We start from the raw sequence: 22,229 nt of genomic DNA on the forward strand, positions 1-22,229 counted from the left end.
TTGCTAGGACACTGTTGAGTACGTGCCCCACACCTAAGAAGAGTTGTGTACATTCAAAAAAACCTTATCTTTTACTGGATCAGCTTCTGTTGGTGAAAGACATTACTTCACCCACTATGTATCTAATGTGTAATTTATCTGATCTGTAAATTCCTACTAAGGTGCCACAAGTACTCCTGTTCTTCTTCCTGCTACAGGAACCAGTAGACAAAAAAGTTTAGGCCCTACATTAACAGTTACAGTTCTAAACACATCTAAAATGAGCTTTTAAACTTATTATAGGTTTTACACCTTTCTCCCCAAAGAAGGTTTTTAAGAGGCTATGTTAGGCACCTTTACAATTAGAAAAATCTATGTAAAATAACACAAGTCCTCAAAATATATTAACTATTTTTACATTATTTTTATCCAGTGGCTATTGTTGCTCCCTTTCATTGAGTTAGGTCTTCTGCAGCTGAACATTGCTTGGCTTTTACAACAGATGGCTTTCATCAGAAGGCCTCAAAGAACTTTATAGGCATGAAAGCTCACAACACCCAAAAATAAGGGGTCACTAGTCCCCTAAAGGGGAAACAATACAAGAGCATGGGGAAGAAAATATCCCAAGCGCGTATCATTCTTCTTGGAGCAGGATATAATGCATCAAGTATCTAGTTTTTTGTAGGCAGCCACACTCCCCATCAGGCCCAAATGCATAGTTCTAGCTCCTTGTAGAGTAAACAGAAAGATGCCCTTTTGTAGAATCCAAGAAGCATACCTGCTTCGCTCCTACAATATGACAAACAAAGATCTCTTCTTAGGAGAGTTTGCCTAAGCAGTTGATTTTAACCGCCGACAGACAGACAGACAGATAGGCAAGCACTCTTCTCTCCCCCTGGGGCAATCCAGCCTACTTTCATACCTTCCCTCTTTATGGCACTGACTTTCTGTTAATAAGCCACAGCTGAAGACCCTCTTCTTCAAGAGTGGCAGCTCAGGCAATCTTTGTGAATGGGATAGGATTCTCTCTTTCCCCAAGGAAAGAGATTTATCCCCATTCAATGGCCTATGGTGCAGGGTACATATGACTTAACACGTACCCATGTGAGGTAGTGAATACAAATAAATTAATATTTAACAAAAAAGTAATGGAAAACTGTCCTGATAAAACTAGTAGATTTGCCAATGCAATACAAATGGGGGAAAATGCTACCTAGGACCATAATGGTTGTCACTTTTTTTTACAGAATAATCACTCTGAAATTCATGACATGTGGAGGTAGAACTCATATCCTTCTGCTCCAGAAAGCACTGCATTCTACCAAGTAAACTAAAGGAGAATCTCCTTCAGCTGTTAGCAGTATAGGGCCTCTGATGCACAGGTCTGATTCCATCCAGTAGAGAACTGTGTTGAACACTTATACAGGCCAGCTCATTACAATCTTGTAATAAATCACAGTGCTCTCTGTGGAACCAAACACACATTATAGCGGATCAAATTGAAGAATAAAATCAGGGTGCAAGGAGGTCATCTGTCTACCAGGATATTAGTGAGGCCCTGATCCTGTAATGAGCTCCATGTGGTAGGTGTCCCAAAAAGGAAGTTAGAAGGTGACTTGATTGTGGTTTTGAAGTACCTATATGTGAAGATTTCTGATAGATTAAAAAAACCTTTACTACCAGACAAAAGCATAACAAGATCCAATGGCTGGAAATGTAAGCTAGACAAATTCAAACTGGAAATTAGGTGCAGATTTGCTAACAACAATATGTGGGGTGGGACACTATTAACCATTGGAACAGCTTGCTGAGAGGAGTGGTGGATTCTCCATCTCTTGAAGTCTTTACATCAAGATTGGATGTCTTTCTAAAAGATATAGTCTACTTCAGCCAAAAGTTATTGGCCTTGATATTGGAATTATTAGTTGTAATTCTGTGGCCTGTGTTAAAAAGCAGACAAGGAAAGCAGACAAGATGATCACAATAGTCCTTTCTAGCCTTAAAAACTATGAAGTTGGTGGCACTCTATGTGGGCATAAGGGGCTTTCCATACCGAGCTCATTGCAGAATTGGGGCTTTTAGTAGGGGAGGTGGGAGCAAAAGCAGCCATAAACCACAAACTATTTGTATTTCTTTTGCCATCCTTTAACTTAAAAACAAAGCATAGATTTGTTTTTAAAGTCTGTAAAATATGAGCCTAAAGGCAATTTTATGGCCTAGAGAATATAGTCAAGGAGGTCTATAATGAGATACAAACAACTATTATAGGCAGAAGGCTGTGTTCAAAATGCTGACATGGCTACATGGAAGCCATATATACATACATGCAAATTGAATAAATACTAATCAAAATATTTCAGAGCTTTTGAAAAATTGCCTTTAAGTGATGTGACCATGATACAAAACTACATCTGCCTTCTACAGTAACAGTCCAAACCTTACAGTTTCCAACAGATTTAATGGTGCATTGCTGCGGCCACTGCTATATCATTCAGTAGCACTGATCCCCAATCCATCATGTGTAGCACTCAAGTCTCAAAATAGTCCTTTTCACTATTTTTTCTCTTTAGAATAAGACAGAGATGGAAACTGCAAGGGGGTATTTTTCATCAGAGGGAAGGCAGGGAGTTTTTACTTGCTTTTTCTATTTGATTTAAAGTTTTAAAACTGGCATTTAAAGGCCCTTACTATACTCCTCACTATCAGCCAAATCTGGAGGCCTTCACCCAACTTTTGCTCAGTCCTTACTCAGGTAAAATGTCCACTGAAGTGAATCAAAGTGGGTGAGGTAGTATCTTTTAGTACTCTGTTGGATAGAGAGACAAGCTTCCAGCCAAACAGAGCTCTTCTTGGCTGAAAGCTTGTCTCTCTCACCAACAGAAGTTGATCCAATAAAATATATTATCTCACACACCTTGTCTCTCTAATATTCTGGGACTGACACGGCTACAACTACACCACATACTCTGGAGTGACAAATTGTCTGAGTGATAGGCAAGACAAATGTTCCGATGTCTCCCCACTGATTTTGAGTGCTTCAGTTTCTGGGTAGAAACACGCAGGGCCTGTTTCTCAAAGGGTGCCAAGGACCTGCAGCCTGTGTTGTAAGAACTGCAGGAATTCACTGTCTATGTCAAAAAATTGTCTAGGGGGTGAGAACCATAGGATTGGGAGTCAGAACTCCTGGGTTGTTTCCAGCTTGAAGGGGAGTGTGATCTGGGGTTTAGAGCCACTGCGGGTCAGGACTCCTCAGTTCTGTTTTTGGCTCTGGGAACAGGAGTGGGGTCTAGTGGTTAGAGCAAGGGACTGGGAGTCAGGATGCCTGGGTTCTCTTTCCATGAAGCTGGGCCTCGACAGGCACTGACTCACACATCCCCTCCCTGCCTGGGGGCACTGCTGGGGGGGGCGTGCTTGGTATGTGTTTCATGCCGCCCATTGCAAGGCCCTCAGGCTCCCTCTGGAGCTGGAGAGGGCGTTCCACGGTGCTCCTGATACAGATGCGGACCCAGAGTAACACGGCTGCCACTCTGACACCTGAACACAAGTGTGTTTGGGGCAGGGCCCTAGCGATTTGTCCACACTCTGCATCTCCATAAAGTTTTGTTTGGGGGGGGGGGAGGAGCTGTCCGAACAGCTCGCCTGGCTCCTCAATAAAGTTTTGTTAAAAAGAGAGGCCGCCTTGTGCTCGCTTGTTTCTCTGACGGCGTCACCAGGTCGCTCAATAAAGTTTTGTTGCGGAGCCCAGCGCGGAGCTCTCGCGAGGTTTGAGCGGGCCCGGCCGGAGTTTCTCGCGGCGTTTGGGCGAGCGAGGCGGGGAGGCTTCGCTCATCGCGCGAGAGCGGGAGTCTCGCGAGAGTTGGCGGCTGCCCCCTTGGAAGCGGTGCCGTTTCGCTTTGGGAAGTGAGAGGGGAGGCGGCCCCGGGAGCGGGGCGGACAAAGGGGGCCGCGAGCCGGGCACCCGCCGCGCTGCGGCCGAGGGGGCGGGATCCGGGGACCCTCCGCGTCGGGAGCCACTCAGGGAGCCGGGCCTAGGGACCTGCTCAGAGGCCCAGGGGGCCCCTGCCCAGGCGACCCTCTGCCCAGGCCAGGGCGCCCGCTCCAGGGCCCAGCCACCCTCCTCCCCAGGCCCCCCTCCCGGGGGCTTTCCAGGCCCTTTAGCTTCCTGCCTAGGGGCCCTGTGAGGTCAAGGCCCCTCCCCCCGCCACCCACCCCGGGGCCTGATCCAAAGAGCTGCACCCCATGAAGCAGGGCGAGAGCTAGAAGCAGGGAGGACAGGCAGCGGGGGCAAGTGGCTGTGAATGGTGGGAGGAGAAAGGAGAGCCAGGGAAAGAGGAGAGAGGCCTGTAGCGGGAGGGGGTGTGTGTGTGACTGGGGTTTAAAGTTTGGGGGTTTTGGAGGATTCCCCCCTCCCCTCTTCCAAGCACAGTGGAGAAGGAATGCCAAATCCAGAGAGACATGGGGGCAAGAAGGATGGAGGAGGAGGGGGGTCCTTGCAGCAGCAGACATCCAGCAGTGGCAGTTCGAACAGCAAGGAGAGGCACCGGCTGGTCTCCAGACACAAGAGGCACAGGTCCAAGCACTCCAAAGATTCGCCGCTGGTGGCTCAAGAGGCGGCGGCACCACTGGGTGCAATGATCAAGCCCCTGGTGGAGTATGACGACATCAGCTCCGACTCGGACACCTTCTCAGACGATGTGGCCCTCAAGCTGGAAAGAAGGGAGAATGATGAGAGGAAAGGAAGTTCAGACAGGAGCGACAGGTTGCACAAGCACCGGCACCACCAGCACAAGCGTATTCGGGAGCTGATCAGGAGTAAGCAGGTGGACAAAGAGAAGAAACTGGAAAAGAATCAGGAGGTGTCCAGCAAGTCAGGGTCCACCAAGGACCGGGTGTCGGGGACCTCCAAGAGACTCAATGAGGAGAATGAGGAACATTTTAAGTCACAGCCATCAAGAAGCAGCAACAAGGAGTCCAGGTCGGCCAAAGCACACAAGGAGAAGTCCAGAAAAGAGCGGGAGCTGAAGTCTGGGCACAAAGACCGCAGTAAAAGCCATCGGAAAAGGGACACTCTGAAAAGCTACAAAGCAACTGATAGTCCAAAACGGAAATCCAGGAGTCCCCACAGGAAATGGGCTGACAGCCCCAAACAGGATGACAGCCCCTCAGGAGCATCCTACACCCAAGAATATGATCTCAGCCCTCCACGGTCGCATACATCCAGCAACTATGATTCCTACAAGAAGAGCCCCGGTGGCTCATCGCGCAGGCAGTCGGTCAGCCCACCCTACAAGGAACCTGTAGCATACCAGTCCAATACTCGGTCTCCTAGTCCTTACAGTAGGAGACAGAGGTCCGTCAGTCCGTACAACAGGAGGCGCTCATCCAGTTATGAGAGAGGAAGTGGGTCGTACAGCGGGAGGTCACCCAGCCCATACAGCCGAAGGCGCTCGAGCAGTCCTTTTGTTGCCAAGCGGTCAGTGAGCCGAAGTCCAGTAGCCAGGTGTGTGATCTCTATGTTGTCTCTTATGTGTTGGGGGGAGATTGGATGGCTCTGGGGTTGCGAGTGATTGACCCTCTAGATCATCTATTCAGGTCTGGCCCAGGTAATTAGTGTTCACTTCTTACTGCCAAGGGCTCCTCACTGGTCTGTGTGAGTTTGATGGGCTCGTTACAGTTCCCTTTTGATAGATATCCGCATCTTAAAAAGCACCGCCATTGTTGGCACTGATCAGCCTCCGTGTTGGCAGCCTCAGCAAAGAGGCCAATACTGAATGAGCCATTAGGATTGAATTACACTTGCCTGTAGAGGTGGCTCCTGCAGAATACGAGTGAAGCATTGTGGGGAAGTTTGCACTAGTGAGTGTTCTGTAGAAAGTATCTAAATTTCTAGCGATAAAAATCCAGCACCTTTCATTAGCACTAAATGTACTTTAAAAAGCTCTAACGTTCTGGAAACTTTGATCAAAATTCTAAGAAAGAGATTTATCGCAGTTGTCAGAAGGATTGTTTAATTCAGAGCATATCTCACTCTGAGCTGATTAATTTTTTTCTTTCATCATAATTAGTTGACCGTATTTAAGTTGCTTCTTTCTAGTTTAAAGTTGATTTTCTCAGGCTGTGTTCTGCTCAGTTATGGATCATTTGCTTCCATTTGTTTTAAATAGCTCCTTGGCATTCTAGAAGAGTAATTAGGTAACTTTTTTATTTTGGAACAGATGTATTTTTTTCTCTTTATGCACCAGTAACTTTGACACACACACAAAAAATGCCTATTTTTGTTTGAAATTAGTAATAGTGCTGCATTTTATTTCAGATGTATAGTAATCAAGAGTATTTTGAGTACAGATTGGTAGGTAGCCTAACATTATTTTTCAATCTAAAGCTTGTGTCTCCATGAACTTCCAGTTCACAGCATGTGTGTTATGGAACTATGGGTATAGCTTTATCATAATTCTAAACTGAACTTGAAAGAAGTAAGCCCTTAGGGTAAACTGTCAAAACAACATGTACAATGTTAGTTGTGTTGCTTCCCTGGATTCCATTGGGAGCTGTGAGCAAGGAGATTGGTCTTGGGAATCTTTATCCATGTGATTGGTACTTCTCATGTGGGTAGTCCCATTGAACTCCTTGCTTGTGGAATTGAGCCCTAAAACCACATCCACTTCTCTCAACATTTAGGGAGTAGGCTTTCCAATGAAAATTAGGGCTGGTATGGGCTAAGAACATTGCCTTTGTCTTCACAGCAAATAGTTATCTCAGTGTAAAATCCTAGTGGCGATAAGACATTGGTAATTTTTGCTTCAATTTAGCTCACTGAGGTCAACCCTATTCTCCCCCCATCTGGAATTTATTTGACTAGCTACATGGAAGCAAAAGCTACCTGTCCCTTAGCCATCTTGATATAAAATCCTAGTGGAGACATCTCCATGTAAAAATGTATATATATTGGGGGGGAACGAAGACATTGCTTTCACAGACTATGCGCTTTTAAGCCCCTTAGAAAAGTCTACTGGGTGACAGATGCCTTGTGTATCCTTTCTGGCTGTGCTTGTAGGCTCTGTTAAAGGTGTGTATCTACTCTTCCTTAACCAGCAAGAGGGTTGCTATTGGTTGGAGGGTAGTAGAGGAATCAGTGGGATCCTAAAGCTCTGTGTTTTCCCTCCATTCCTCCCCTTAGTCTGTATAATGCTAGTTACTCCTGTGAAGTGAAGATCACTTTTTCTGAACCTGGTTTCATGGAAGCAGCTTTGAATGTGCTTCCGTGAACTTGCATAGCCATGTGGGAAAGTTTTCAAGGACACCTTTCTGGTACAGCACTTAGCTGGTTAACCAAACCCAAAAAAATTCCAAAGGTTACTGTTTGTTTACACTCTGTTTATTTCAAATTCTTTGAATCTAGGGTTAAATTGATAACCCACCACAGTCCCGCCCCTTTCTCTTAAAGCTGGTCTGCAGTTTTTTTTATAGCACACTCTTTTTAATCAAAGCTCGGTTTCAATGAGCAACACAAAGCAAGAAATAAAGAGTCAACTGAGTGTGCAAGAAGCTTTCGGAAAATGGCTACCCCAAAGTACAATATTACACTTAAATGAGCAGAGGGAAATGTTCAGACCTTATTTTCTTTCTAACTGTTACACACAGGAGTTCTGATTTTCAGTTTGCTTGTGTTAGTTGTTGCTTCACTGAACCTGCATTCCATGCAGTGAGGAAAGTTCAGTGTAAATTCCTCAGAGGGGGAGGAAAGAGTCTTTCCTGTGGCACTGATGTTTTTTCATTGGCTGAGGGTGAAATCCTTCCTAGTGATTCTTTTACCTCCCCATTCCCAAAATGTAGTCTGAGAAGGAAGATGGTGAACTAAATACTGGAATGTCCCTGATGCAGAAAGCACACTGTGGGTCACATTCCAAGTGGGCCCTCCAAACAAACTGCTTTTGGTTAAGGAGGAAATGTGGAGTCTTTGGTTGGGAGGGAAAGTAACAGATATAATCACTGTTGTTCTCTATAGCAGTTGTAGTAACCATGCCATTGCAGCTGTAGCCAAGAGAAAGAATTCAGGTAACACCCCACTTGATGGATGTGGGCTTGTACACTGTTATGAGATTTTAGTTTCTGGGTTTGTATGTGCGCCATAGTCACTGGTGTGCAGCACAAAATCATGTATTGTCAGATGTCCATGAACTGGATTTAGAAGGTTTAATTTGAGGTAGTTTCTCTAATGCAAGGGTGGGCAAACCGCAGGCTGCATCCGGCCCACCAGATGTTTTAATTCGGCCCTTGAGCTCCTGCTGGGGAGCAAGGTCTGAGACTTGCCCCGCTCCTGTGCTTCAGCCGGCGAGCAGGGTCGGGGGCTGCTCTGCTCGGCTCATGGAAGCAGTGGCATGTCCCCTCTCTGGCTCCTACATGTAGGGGCAGCCAGGGGCTCCACTCCACACACTGCCTCCGCCTCTAGCGCTGCCCCCGCAGCTCTTATTGGCTGGGAAACGTGGCCAATGGGAGCTGCAGGGGCGGCACCTGCAGAAGGGGCAGCGTGCAGCAGAGACGCCTGGCTGTGCCTCCGGGTAGGAGCCGGGCGGGGGACATGCCACTGCTTCCAGGAGATGCTTGAGGTAAGTGACGCCTGGAGCCTGCACCCTGAGCCAGCCCCATGTACCCCAAACCCCTCATACCCAGCCCCACCCCAGAGCCTGCACCCCTAGCCAGAGCCCTCATCCCCCCCACCCCGTGTCCCTGCCCCATCCCTGATACCCCTCCTTTCCTCCGAACACCTTGGTCCCAGCTTGGAGCACCTCTTACACCCCCAGCCCCACCCCAGAGCCCACACCCCCAGCCGGAGCCCCCTCCCGCATCCTGAACTCCTCATTTCTGGCCTCACCCCCTCCAGCACCCCAACCACAATTTCATGAGCATTCATGGCCCACCGTACTATTTCCATACCCAGATGTGGCCCTCAGGCCAAAAAGTTTGCCCACCCCTGCTCTAGTGGTTAAAACAAGAAACCAGGAGTCAAGATGCCTGAGTCCTAGTCCCACCTTCGCCACTAACTTTCACTTCAGCACTATGCTTGTGATTTCTCCATTGCATAATGGGGGAATAATGCCAAATAACCTCACCTGTGAGGTATGCTTAATGTTTTTAAATTGCTCTGAGAGCCTCAGGTGACAGGCATTCTGGAAGTGTCCAGTTGTGCTCTCTCTATCATCTCTTGTTCTGCATTCATCACTGGCTGAGGGGAAACTGTTGCTAACAACTCTTAGCAACTTCCAGTTTCATAGTATAGATAGGGCTAGAGATTTCTATCAGTTATTCCTCCAACGATCTCTTTGGTACCGCTCTGATTGTTCCCAGAGTGCTTTGGTCTTGTTTAGTGAGCCATTCCCATTCTCTCCCACTGATACCTTTGTCTTAATTCACGGGCCTCGTGGGTAGCATTTTACACGTCCAGTTTCCTGCATTAGAAATAACAGGAATTTTGTAACCATTCCACTATAGCTGGAAAGAAAATCTTGAACATCTCTAAAGCTGGGAGCTTTTCCTCCCTTTTTAAGTCCTATAAACTAGGTAATCTGCAGTGCAGTGTTGGTTTCAAAGGTGATGTGTGAGGGCAAATCACTAACCTCTCGGTCAGAGATAAAGTTACTCAGTGATTACACTAGACAGGGGAAACACCTTACAAAACTTCCTGTATATATTTGCTTCTCTTAAAACATATTTCAATTCAGTCAGCAGTGACAAAAGCTAATATTGCCTGTGGAGGGGAAGGTTTCCAGATCCATGTTATGAATCACTTGTAGCTGGGATTTAGTGCATGATTCAGTGCTCTTTTCGTTTAGAATTAAGTTAGCTCTGTTTGCAGCTAACCATGTCATACAAGTTCAGTTAGGAATGTTGTCCTCAGCAAAGTCTGCAAGTGTGACCTCTGAGTGCAGTGAAAGCATGCTGCTAGCTATTTCAGCTCTTGACAGTTTTGCAGCGGGATGTGGAAAGTGAACTACTATCCAAATGGCAAATTCTGCCTGTGTGTGTGACAGTTAAACTGATTATCCAGAGTCCCCTGAAGATGACATACCAGCTTGAGGCATATTGCCAGCTTCTGTTTAAGCACAACTTCCATGAACATTGAAGACAGGATCTGAAATAAGTCTTGACTTTTTTTATACTCTTATTGCTGTTTTTTTTCTTTAAGACTAAAGGTAAGATCCACTTAGTCACATTGATATTTGGCCACTACAGTCACAAATGTCTAGTGAAATGCTTTATAATAAGCCATTTCTATCCTTCAGCTTATTTTTAAAGCATTTATGTTGTCAGAATATTTGTTTAAAATTGTGATTCTCTTATCTTATGCAAATTATATTAGTCTCTTACACTGCATTTCAATTATAGTTGACAAATCTGCTAACAGCTTCCATGTTTAAACACAGTTGCTATTACATGTTTTCTGAGCTGTGTGGAAAAGGGAATTTCTTTTAACCATGATCTAAAATCATGCTATATTTTCTACTGTGGTCAGAGAACTCTAGGTTTGAATAAATCATAGAATAAAAATCAGTTGTGAACATGATTTCAACTAAGCAAGGGTAGAGTCTGACTTCAAGATTTTTTTTATTTTTTAGTAACATGTGTCTTCCAGATCATTAAAGTCGATCATTTCCACATTACTCCTCTTAAAATACACTGTCCCATGACTTGCAAAATCCCAATCTTCCTTAAAAAGGAGAAAATATTCACTGACCTGTAAATTGAAAATACCAGTTTTCTGTTTGTTTGGTTTTTATTTCCAGTCTTTCCAATGAATCTTCATTCCTAATCTCCACTAGGTTCACAGATACTGCAGACTTGTGCCTAATCCAAGTTTATCCTCTATTCAGCTCGTGTACTTTAAAGGAAGGCATTTTTCTCCTTATTTGTGGCTCACACTACGGTGCAGATTTCCAAATTCATTTAATATCTCTGCCTATGTAATAAATTGTAGCTCACTTTTTGTAAATTCAGACTTAGAGTATCTCTGAACATGTCTAAATCAGGGTGAAAGCCTCAAATTGTCTTTCTGACTTGCAATGTACAAATGCACTTATGGTAATAGTAAAACCTCTACTTGGAGTGAGGATGTTCTGTGGGCAAAAGTGGCATTCACTAGGAGAATGCCTCATTGCAGTGATACTCAGACTTAGGCTCTTGAGCTGCAAGTAGCTCTTGATTGGGTCTCCTGCGGCTCTGTGCAGCATATGATATTAAAACACTGTGTGAGTGAATATATAATACTATAGTGAATGAAACAATGAATTCACACTACTGTGTCTATTTTGGGTAATGTTGATTGCTAGTTTGATTCCTTAGCCACTGAGGTCTGAGTATCACTGCCTTACTGTAACACCACTGATCAACGCCGCAAGGTTGTGCAGAACATTCCCACAAGCAATACTCATGTCTTATCATTGTGTTTTCCCTCCTGCTCTACTGCCCCGAAAGATTCGTAAACTGTCAGCTCATCCTCTCAACTAAAATCCTCCAGTCAAGCACTGTGCATGTGTTATCTCTTCTTCAACTTGGGGTTTGTCTAACCCTCATCTTGCGGTTCTGTTATTTTAATTGTTGATTTGTAAGCAGCAAGATCTTTGACCTTGGAAGCTCCCTAGATGGTGGATAATTTTCAAGTGTCATCAAACTGGTATCCTTAATTTAAGTGTCCTCAGACAAGCCTTGGGTATGGTCAGAAATGGAGTTGACAATTTATGAATGCTCTTGTCTTTCAAGAGGGCTATCCCTATATGTTAATTTCAGTAACTAACAGAGTATGCATTAGACTGCATCTCAGTTTTCTGCTTCCTGCTCTTTCCATAGGAAGTCTGTGAAGTCCCGAAGTCGAAGTCCTGTATATTCAAGACACTCATCATCTCACAGTAAAAAGCAGAGGTCCGGTTCACGTAGTCGTCATTCCAGTATATCGCCTGCGAGGCTACCATTGAACTCCAGCCTGGGAGCAGAGCTCAGCAGGAAAAAGAAGGAACGAGCTGCAGCAGCGGCGGCAGCAGCGAAGGTGGATGGGAAGGAGGCAAAGAACTCCCCTGTTTTTCTGTCTATAAAAGAGAACAGCTCATCTGAGGTTAAGGAGACAGGGGCGGAGTCTAAAAAGGTACCCAAAATCATTAAATCTGAAAAATCGGCCTCCGACACGGAACTGGTTAATTTAATACACATAAATGCAGAGACTAAAACATCTCTGGAGCCAATAAAAACCAAGATAGACGAGAACTCTGAGAAGAAGCATGCAGCTCCAATTAAAGACTCAAAAACGATGGGAACAAAAGACTCCAAGTCTGTAGTAGCGAAAGAGGAGATTGCAACTCCAAAAGAGACAGAGACAACAGAGAAGGAGAACCCACCTCCATTGCCCTCAATAAAATCACCTCCCCCACCTCTACCAACGACTACGCCGCCACCTCAGATTCCCCCGTTGCCTCCTTTGCCTCCATCACCAGCTGTTCCACCTCTACCGCTTTCCCAGCTGACTTCTGTTCAGGTCCCTACTTCAGTCCCAGCCTCTTTGCCATCTTCTTCCCACTCAAGAACATCTGCTTTGTCCACTCAGGCAAACTCTCAGCCCTCTGTCCAGGTCTCTACAAAACCACAGGTGTCTGTGACGGCTGCTATCCCACACCTGAAGACTTCAACGCTGCCTCCACTCCCGCTCCCACCTATTCTGCTCGGGGAAGATGACTTAGATAGGTAAGGTCATGTGGAAACCTCAGTTCTGCTTGGGTTGGAATACATTGTACTAACACGTTACAGAGAAGAGATTTTATTTTTAGCTTGGTGACTCTTCCTTTACCCTGTATATGTTTCCTAGAAGATACCTAGTTTTGTACTTGATTCTGTTGAAGCCTGTGCCATTCTACTGAAAACACCACTCATAACTAAATGCCCTGTCACGTCGTCGTTCACAATGTTATCTTCTTGTCCGTCTCTCCATCCAGAATAGCTATTTGGAGGGGCTTATGATTCCGTGCTGAAACTAACACAAAATCTCGGTGAGGAAGAGAAGTTTAGAGGCTTTTTTTAAAAAAACAGTTAAAAAAAAAATATGGGAGAAGGTGGGGCTTCACATGGGAGAAGGGATCCTCTTACGTGCAGCAACTTGCAAGAGAAGGTCCTGAATTATTATAAAAACTGGAATGCTCCAAAAAGCTGTGTTAAAGTAACAGGAAAGAGCATGTGACTTATAGGAGAGGACAACACAAAGCAGTGTCGCACTTGCAGCATGTTGTTCGGACATGCAGGCCTTGTCTACCTGAAACAAATTGCATTGCTTTAACTTACATTGGGTTTTTTAATCAATTGCTAATTGATTTAAGCTAAACTAAAAGTACTATATGAGAACTAGGTAGTATTTTATTTATTTATAATAAACTGAACTAAGAGTGTCGACAGAAGTTTGCCTCAGACTAACTAAGCTGCTTTAAAATTGCACCTGGTGCAACTGTGTCCTGTAAGCAAGGCCATAGACAGAAAATAAAAGAATCTCAGAAGTTAAGTAGCATATCTGGGAGGTGGGTTGTTGGGAATAAGGAAACCATGCGTAGTTCAGTAGTTTTAATGGTAATTCACCCTGTGGTTTTACGTGCAACCTGTTCTTTATCTGTGCCCCATGCTGCTTATCTAATTACATTGTTATATAATTTTAATGTGGAAGAGGGTAACCCTTTACTGTCTATCTCTAAGGGGTTTTGTTTACATAGGGATGCTCAGGAAATAAATCCAAGTTAACTTTTAAAGTGGATTACTTAAACCAAATTAAACCCAGGTGTGGATACTCTTATTCAAAATAAAAGTGACCTTAATTTTGATTGTGTCACACAGGGGTTTAATGCAGTTTAACCAATCTACTTTAATTTCACATCTTAAATCAATTCTAATTAATTCTCCTGAGAGTTCACTTATAGATGAGCCCTAAGCAGAATGTCAAGACTGAGTCCTTTCCCAAGTGAGCTGTAGTATTGACTGCTACTCCAATCATTTTGAGATCTGATAGATTACTCAACTAATCCCCTAGATGACTCCAAACACTCACTTTTTATGGTGATGGAAATTATCTGTATAAACCAGGGCAAAGGAAATAGAAGCAACTGAAAAAGGATTAAAAACTTTTTTGTCATGGCAGAATACTTTCTTGAAGTTTTGTAATTTGTGAATGATTCCACATTAGGTCCTCACTATTTTTTACTTTACTAAATTGCTCACCAAAACCCTTGCTCTCTCTCTACTTCTCAGTAAAGAGGTACTGGGATATCTTAATATGAGACTTAATTACTCTTGCATAATGTAAAACAAATCAATCTACTAGTATATTCTGAAGTATTATTACCACTTCTTACGTGAACAAAGTTCATTATATGTTCTTTGTTCACTTACTGTTCTCAATCGATCTTTTAGGCATTAGTATTAGCAAGGTACTGCTGTAATTGTGATCATTACAATACGTTATAAAAGTTTAGACCAGTGCAACCTTATGTTGTCTTTCACAAACAGCACTTGGTTTAGTGTTGTTCAGCTTTTTAAATAGCAGTGAGAGTGGAAAGAATAGCCTTAATGTGGTATCTAGACCAGTACTTGTATTGGAAAAGTACACACTAAACATAATGCTGTGGTTGCTAACATGGTGTAATAGCCTATAGCCTATTGAGTCAGCTCTGGTATAGTTAAGCCAGCCTTGTAAAGCATCATAAACTTTACCTCAAACTCACACACCTCTTATTTTCATCGCTGCCACGCTAATATTGTATGTGTCCCCAGATGAGTGGCTGATTACTCTTTCAAGGTTGACTTGCAGCTTTGTCAGTTTCTTCATTTTACCTCCACTACCATTGTGTATTTTGAGAGATTTATAACATAATTGCAGAATATATTTCCACCCAAAGATTGGCAAACAAGTTCTCAGCCAGCCAGTTCATTTGAAAAAAGAGGAGGCAAACAAATAAAGCCACTTCATTAGGGTTAGCAGGTGTTAGTTGCAAATGACACATTGACCATGCACAGGACATTGTTTTCAATCACTTATAACTATTTGTTGATGGTGAACAAAATTTCTTTAAGTAGGTTTCTTTATTCTGTTTCCAACATGTGGAAAAAACACATGCCCTTCTCGATTTCTAAGACTATGGCAAGCATGAAGTTTAGAATCCCATTGGAGTTACCCAAGTACAAAATGCAGCTCAGATGAGTAAATAAAGATTCTTGTACCTTTCTCTTCATGCTTGTGTAATGCTAAAAAGACTCACGATGTATCATTGCAAAGGATTCACCTTTGCATTCAGATGCAGCATGAGATGTTTCATCTTACAGGGGAGGGCATGAGGAGGGAGTGGAAACGAAGGTTTTAGAATCATTTTAGGCATGTGATGGCTGACGTCACTCTAAGTCTCATAGCTTGAATTCCTTGGGATCTCTGGGAGGTAATGACTATCCCCAAAATAGCTAAGAGATGTGCTAATTACAGTTTTTTAGAGCAGCTACAGCTGTTTTACTGTTATGGGATTTTATTTCCCTTGTTCTTTGTATTGATGGGGTTTTGGTTTTTTGAAGCTTTGCAGCTCATCTTTAAGGTTTTCCACTCCATCTGTATGCAACACTCAGGTTTAGGTAATGCAGAGGTGATGTTTGTTTAGATTTAGTGTTTAAAAAAAAGAATGGCTATGCAAATGTCTTTGCGCCCTGACCATAACTAAATTTAAAATAGCCACCTAGCAGCATAATTCTGAGATACAAATAAATTAACTCCAGCTAGCCAGCAGCCTTAAATAATCAAACGAAGGTGACAGTTTACATCAGTCAGCAGATAACCATGAAAAAACTCCAGAAAAGCCTCTCCTCTCCAGATGCTACCGAGCAACACATCTTCATCCTTCCCCAAAAACCCCGTCAAGCAAATACGCTTCCCAGCAAGCTGCAAAAGTATCAAATTCAGGCTTTTTTGCATGAAGGTGTGTGGAGCATGTTAAAACACTGCATAATGTTACGGATCTAGAACAAATTCCCTGCTAGCAAAAGTGGGTAAAGCTCCGTTGCAGTTGGTGGAACAGGAACTGCTTCTCCTGATGGTGAATGGCACACACAGGCTGAATAACTAGGCGCTGAATCCGAATAAATAACTTTTAAATATTCTTCAAATAGCTTGTTTATAACCTATGAAGCTGGCGAGATAATTTGACCACGTCTATCAGGCTCTACCACAAGAACTGATTTTCAGACGTGGCACTTGAGTTAGGTGCCTTCGTCCGACATTTAGGTATGTCTACACTGCAGCTGGGAACATGCTTGAGCTAGTGCGCCGAAAATAGCAGGGCAGCCAGTGGTAGCACAGGCAGCAGCTTGTGCTGGCTGCCCAAGTACAAACCTGCCCGCGCCCCCAGGAACGTTTGTACTCGAGCGGCTAATCCGAGCTGCCGCCTGGGCCACCCCTGTTTAGACTGCTATTTTTAGCCTGCCGGCTCGATCCCATATCTGAATCCCATTTTGAGGGCTCCTCTTGTCAGCCTTAACGCTGAGGTTCTTTGCTTTCATTAAGACTGACCAATACGGGGCAATCCTGCTCTTCTAAGTTAACTGCAGTACTTCGGGTGACTTTTAAACAGGGGCAAGAGCAGGCCCATAGATCTTTCTCTTGTGTCTGTTGTTACTTTCATGGCTTATAACAGCCATAGTGATACATATCAGTGACAGTTTTCCTCTAGTACTTGGAGTAGCAGGGCTTTTCTAATTAGTTCACTAAACCTATGTGCTGACCTCAGTAGAAGTAAAAAGACAATTTTTTTTGGTCTGTTCCTTTAAAGAGTATCAGAACTCAGTTATTCCAAAGGGGAAAGTACTGTACTTCAATCAAAACCTCCTTCCATGTCTTGCTTCTGTATTCATTTGTGGAATACATTGTGTTTCATCACAGGTTTCAGCTAGGTTGGGAAGTGGCTAGTGAGTAAGGTAACTTTCCTAATTTTCTATTCCCATCAGTTCAGTTGCATTGGCTTCTTTGTGCTGACGAGCAGAATTTTAGACCTGCTGATGCTGACATGCATCAACCTCCCCAAGCAGGTTGCCCTAAGAATGATCCAAGAAAGGCTGCTTGTCTATTTCTCAATAGACAGCTTTTCCCTTTCCTGGGGAGGGTGGAGTCTTGTACAGGGTAAGTATTATGAATAATGTGACTTGCCTACTGCCATTCAACTTGGATTGTAATTCCAATTTATTCAAATCCAGGAATTCTCCCTGATACTCCTTCCGTGTCCCCCCGATAAACTAGATTCTGCATTTCAGTCTCCCACTAGTTAAAGATAACACTACATTACCATTGGTACCATAATAAAAGAAGAAATGAGCTGGTGATCTACCTGCAATATGCAGAAGTTATTGTTGCCCCATTTCTGTCCTTGCGTTAGGTCCTTGAGTTAAAAGCAATATAGTGGAGACATGGTTAGTTTTGCTTCCATGTTATAGATTTGCAATGGCCATTAATGGGCTTAAGGATCAGAACATGCCTTTAAATCTGTTTTAATGAGTAGACAGGAGATGGGAAGTAGGGCTCAATAAATAGATAACAGGTTATATCCCAAATTTGTTGTTGCGTTTATATAATGTTAAGAATTTTTATTCCACTGTCATGGGAGACTTTTAGTTGCAAAGAGTTATGTGGTCTTTTGAGGCTGGACTGTGTTTTTAATTTAGTATTTTTCTATGTTGACTTTGGCTTTGAAACAAGAAAGATGCTTAATTTTAACCCTGAGTGTCTAGAGCTAGGCTCCTAAATCCATACTTGGCCCCCTAACTTCAGGCACTCAAGTCTGAAACTTTTGGCCTGTGATCCTCTTTATTTGAAGTGGCATCTTAAGTTTGACCATATTGTATTAACTTGCTGTAACTTTCTGGGATTTAGTCCAAAGGAGATTCTTCCTCCAAAACTTGTGAAGAAAGAGAGAGAGCAGAGACCACGACACTTGCTCATGGACCTCCCGCTCCCTCCAGAGCTTCCTGGAGGGGATCCATCTCCCCCGGAGTCTCCAGAACCAAAGGCAGTCACACCACCTCAGCAACCATTCAAAAAGAGACCAAAGTAAGTGTTTGCACAGACTGCATGTTAGCATCTCTAAACGGTGTCTTCTTACGGTGGTGATCTTGTGTTTATATAGCACCTTTCATCGAGAAAGATCCCAAAGTGTTTTAGAATGTGGCTATAAATTGGACATTGAAACTGTTTTCCCTATCATGAAAATGCACCTACCTCTGAGGTTAAATCTGCAACTGTTTTAGCAGTTCTCAGCAACCTAGCAAGTCACTTCATGTTGAAAAAAAAATTCCTAATGTATTTGATGAATCTGAAGAGAGAAGTGTAAGTAGGCACAATGCAAATGCCCAGTTGGAGTCTAGTCAGGACACTGCTGTTAATGCTACCAGCTGTGCAAAAAGTACTAGCGGATTTTTAATGACTACACATATTCAGGATCTCAGTTTTATGTTTCTTCAAGGGGCATGTTCTGTTTTACAGCCCAACTTACCTCTCTTCTGGACAACCCATAATTTTTTCTGGAAATCATTTGACCTGAGACAGGCTTGAATCATGATACTGTGGTTCTAAAAAAAACCCAAAACGTTCGAAAGAAACTAAACCCCTGTTGTGCTGGCTTTCTTTTATTCGCTGCATTGACTCCTTTGGGTTTCTAGTTCACATTTGACAGGTTTAAGGCTCTGTCTGTCAGTCTAAACACGGGTGTTTGTCCATGCAGGAGAATGGGGTCCTTTCTCCATCCATTTGAATATTAACAAACTAGAAGGGCTACAGATGGGGGGGGGGGGGGGGGAAGAGCAGGTGAAATGTAGCATATTTGCATCACAATGCCTGCCTGTAATTCAGACTTTATTTTGTCAAGGTTCTGAAAGGTCCCATTGTTCTATAATCTATTACATGATCCTTCCTATGGTGTGAATTACTGGAGTGTTTCATGTACACCATAAGCCTAGTCCACCTTGAAAATTCCCATAAACTTTCATTTAACAATTGCCTTGAAAACAGTATTGTGGCTGAATTGGGAAAGGACCTGTCCTTCTGAAGCCAAAGAAACCTGGCTGGCAAACAACCTGATGTAGAATCTTCAGTGTTTCTAGGAAGCAGTTGTTCAGGAAAAGGGGCTACATACCTTCACTCATGACATTGGTGAAGTATTGGTGATCTATTCTCCACTCGGTGGGCATACTTGACTTTCTTTAACGCTAATGAGAACTATGCATTCGTCAAGAGTATAAACTCTTTTGTACAATTAGGAGCGTCTTCTATATTTTCTTTCCCAAGGCATATTTGCTACATTGTGTCCTAAATAATAATCAAATGTCCTATGTTCATTTCCAAATACTTAACAAATCTAAAATTATGAAAGAATTATGTTACAGTAAAGAATACCAATTGGCTTCTGTCCAAACCCCACTCACATTAAGAGCAATGTAACAAGATCTTTAGCAGAATCCTGTGTATCATTCTCTGTTCATAAGACAGGGCAAATCCATTTATTTGAGGTACAGGCTAACTGAAGAATGGTGAGACATACTGAGAACCTTTTAGTAGTGTGTTTTGATACATCATAACCCTTGATCCCTATTTTAGATCATTGTATGTGGAGAAATAAGGGATGACATTGGATGGAGTTCAAATTATGCTCTTTGGTCTTGTACAATTGTTAGGTCTGTTCTTTAAGTGTAGGGACCTGGTATAGCATAACACTGCCGGATGATGGGCATAGAAAAAAGTCCCATTTGGCTACTCTGCCTGTAGGAGGTATAGGACTATATAGTGTAATTCACTAAAGACTATTGGAGTAAAAATTTACAAAATAGCACTTAATGAGAGTTAGTCATGAAAACGACCATGGAAATAGCCTGTTACAGGCCTCATTTTAGAGCAGGTTGAAACAATGAGTACAGTAGTTGCCATTTTAAATTAAAGATGGCATTTGTTGCTTGGATAGTTAATTTTTTTCCTGTTCTTATTATGTTTTTTCCTGTTCTTAGTATGATATTTAATATTGTTGTGTGGGATGGGTTGATATAAATGTTTGTCTAGTGATGCCTGCTGTATTGAGTAAAGAAAATGCACCTCCATCTAGCGCAATGTTTCTCAATAACCGGTCTTTGGCCTGGCGCCAGTCCCTGAAATCTCCCTGACGCAGCAAGCCAGTCCCTGGTATCAAAAAGGTTGAGAAACACTGATCTAGCACACCGTATAAAATTCCTAACTCTGCAATCTGTTAGATTACAGAACAGTCCCCCCCAAGGAAGTGATGGTATCCCTTTGCTTGTTGGTAATTACTATCTAGATTTAAGGTATACTGTAGTCTGAGGAACAATCCTGTGTTACAAGTTGGATAGGTAAGATGACCAAATTGCTCTCCAGTCTATTAATTTTTAGGATTTAAATTTAAAAAATTCACTTCCATTTAAAGCAGTTATGATCAAGTCCTATTGTTCGGGATTTTAAAACTAATCTTCCCTTTTTCAGAATCTGTTGTCCTCGTTATGGTGAGAGGAGACAGACAGAAAGCGACTGGGGGAAGCGCTGCGTGGATAAATTTGATATCATTGGGATTATTGGAGAGGGAACATATGGGCAAGTGTACAAAGCCAAGGACAAGGATACAGGTAAAGGTTAGATATAGCCTTAGTCTGAATAAGGCAATATTGAAAGAATTTCCCTAAGTGATTCTTGGATGTCTTTTTAATTATTTTTGGTGCTATCACAGTGAGCCTGCTTAAAAGCTCATTCCAGTTTTAGTGCTGTTACTACTCAATGGGGAATACCACCATGACCAGTAATGGACTTTGGAATGTGGACTTTCAGAGGACTCTCAGGGAGCAAGGCTTCCCAAACCCCATTGGCCTTCTTTGGAAGTTGGCACCTAACTGTTCTTTTGTTCCTGTGAAAATCTCCCCATGTGCATCCACAATGTTACTCCATCCTGTAAACCCACAAATTTGTTTTCATGGCTGCTGTCTCTCAAGCCACAGATGAGATCATTGGCACAACAAAGACTCTAACGTAGAGTGACCAAAGCAAATAAGTTAAACAAAACTGTGATCCTGTTCTTAACTCACCTTTCTCTGCTTAGTATTGTAGCATCTATTGCTCTCAATGTTTCTGGTTTTGTGTGGGTATACTATGGGAGAGTTTGCTAATCCTGCACTTTATAGTTTGCACATAGATGGTGTTCTCTCCCCACTTAGCAAAGTTTTAGTAGATGAGACAGCATTGTAGATAGTGAGTTTGCTTAATACGAAGTGTTTCACCCAATGTCCTACAGTGCGTTTTCCAGTGAATTACAAAGTATAACAAATCAATTCCAGATTAAATGAACAAACCACGTTCTGCGATGGTGGGATCCTTGCTCTTTAGTGTGCTGTCCACTTGCTAATTTGTGTTGTCTCCCAGTCAGTGCAAATTAGTGAAGCTCTATTGTCATGTACCTTGCATTTCTAGGATGTCTTTCATCTCAGGATCTCAAAATGCTTTACAAACACTGAATCTCACAAGCCCTATTCCTGTGTGAAGAAGGTGGCGTCCTCATTTTTCAGATTGAGAAACCACGCCACATGGTTTGAACTGACTTTGGGAAAGTAACATAGTTAGCCGTTTGCAGAGCTGGGAATAGAAACCAGGAATTCTGATACCCTCTGTCTGGTTCTAACCACCACTTCACTGAGTAGCTCTTTTGTGTTGAACTAGTGAAATAGTATTCGCAAGCAAAAAAATACTTTAAGATAGAGTTCAGATTGAGCCATGTAACTTTTTTGGAAAATGTCTTCGTGCAGGGATGGGCAGCAGCAGGCCCACCAGATCATCTTATTTGGCCCGCCACAGCCCAGCTTAGGGCAGGCATCTAGCAGCATGTGGGGCAAGGCATCACATGGTGAGAACCAGTGGGCCGGATCAGGTAGCTGGGCCTAACCTTCTGGGACAATAGCCGTCGCTGTCAGGTGGACTCACTCTTCATCTCCCACCCTGGAGGCCAGGACCCGACACACATACACTGTGTCACACCCTCTGGGGGCAGGACCCAACATACATATGCCCCAGCCCAAAGGGTTTTAGTGGCTTTTGTGGCCATCTACTACCTTAAAGTTGCCCATCCCTAACTGTCTTCAGATTGCAATGTTCTTCTATTACCAATGTAACTGGAACCTAGAAAGGTCTTTGCTAAGAACATAATTAAAGACTGAATGAG

At 43.1% G+C, this 22,229-nt stretch overlaps 1 protein-coding gene across 3 annotated transcripts in view; it reads left to right on the forward strand.

Moving 5' to 3' along the window:
* The first annotated feature begins 3,851 nt into the window (after positions 1-3,851).
* The window catches only part of CDK12 (cyclin dependent kinase 12), a 72,610-nt gene continuing 54,232 nt past the window's right edge, over positions 3,852-22,229 (forward strand). For all 3 annotated transcript variants that reach the window (XR_014709797.1, XM_084616097.1, XM_084616098.1), the window contains exons 1-4: positions 3,852-5,479; positions 11,821-12,705; positions 17,900-18,076; positions 20,510-20,649. Coding sequence is in view for 2 of the 3 variants with exons in the window: in XM_084616097.1 (XP_084472223.1) it covers positions 4,416-5,479; positions 11,821-12,705; positions 17,900-18,076; positions 20,510-20,649 (2,266 nt within the window). In the remaining variant the exon portion in view is untranslated. The remainder of the gene's footprint in view (positions 5,480-11,820; positions 12,706-17,899; positions 18,077-20,509; positions 20,650-22,229) is intronic.

Source organism: Lepidochelys olivacea (assembly GCF_965140295.1).
Source record: "Lepidochelys olivacea isolate rLepOli2 genome assembly, chromosome: 27".
Lineage (NCBI taxonomy): Eukaryota > Metazoa > Chordata > Testudines > Cheloniidae > Lepidochelys > Lepidochelys olivacea.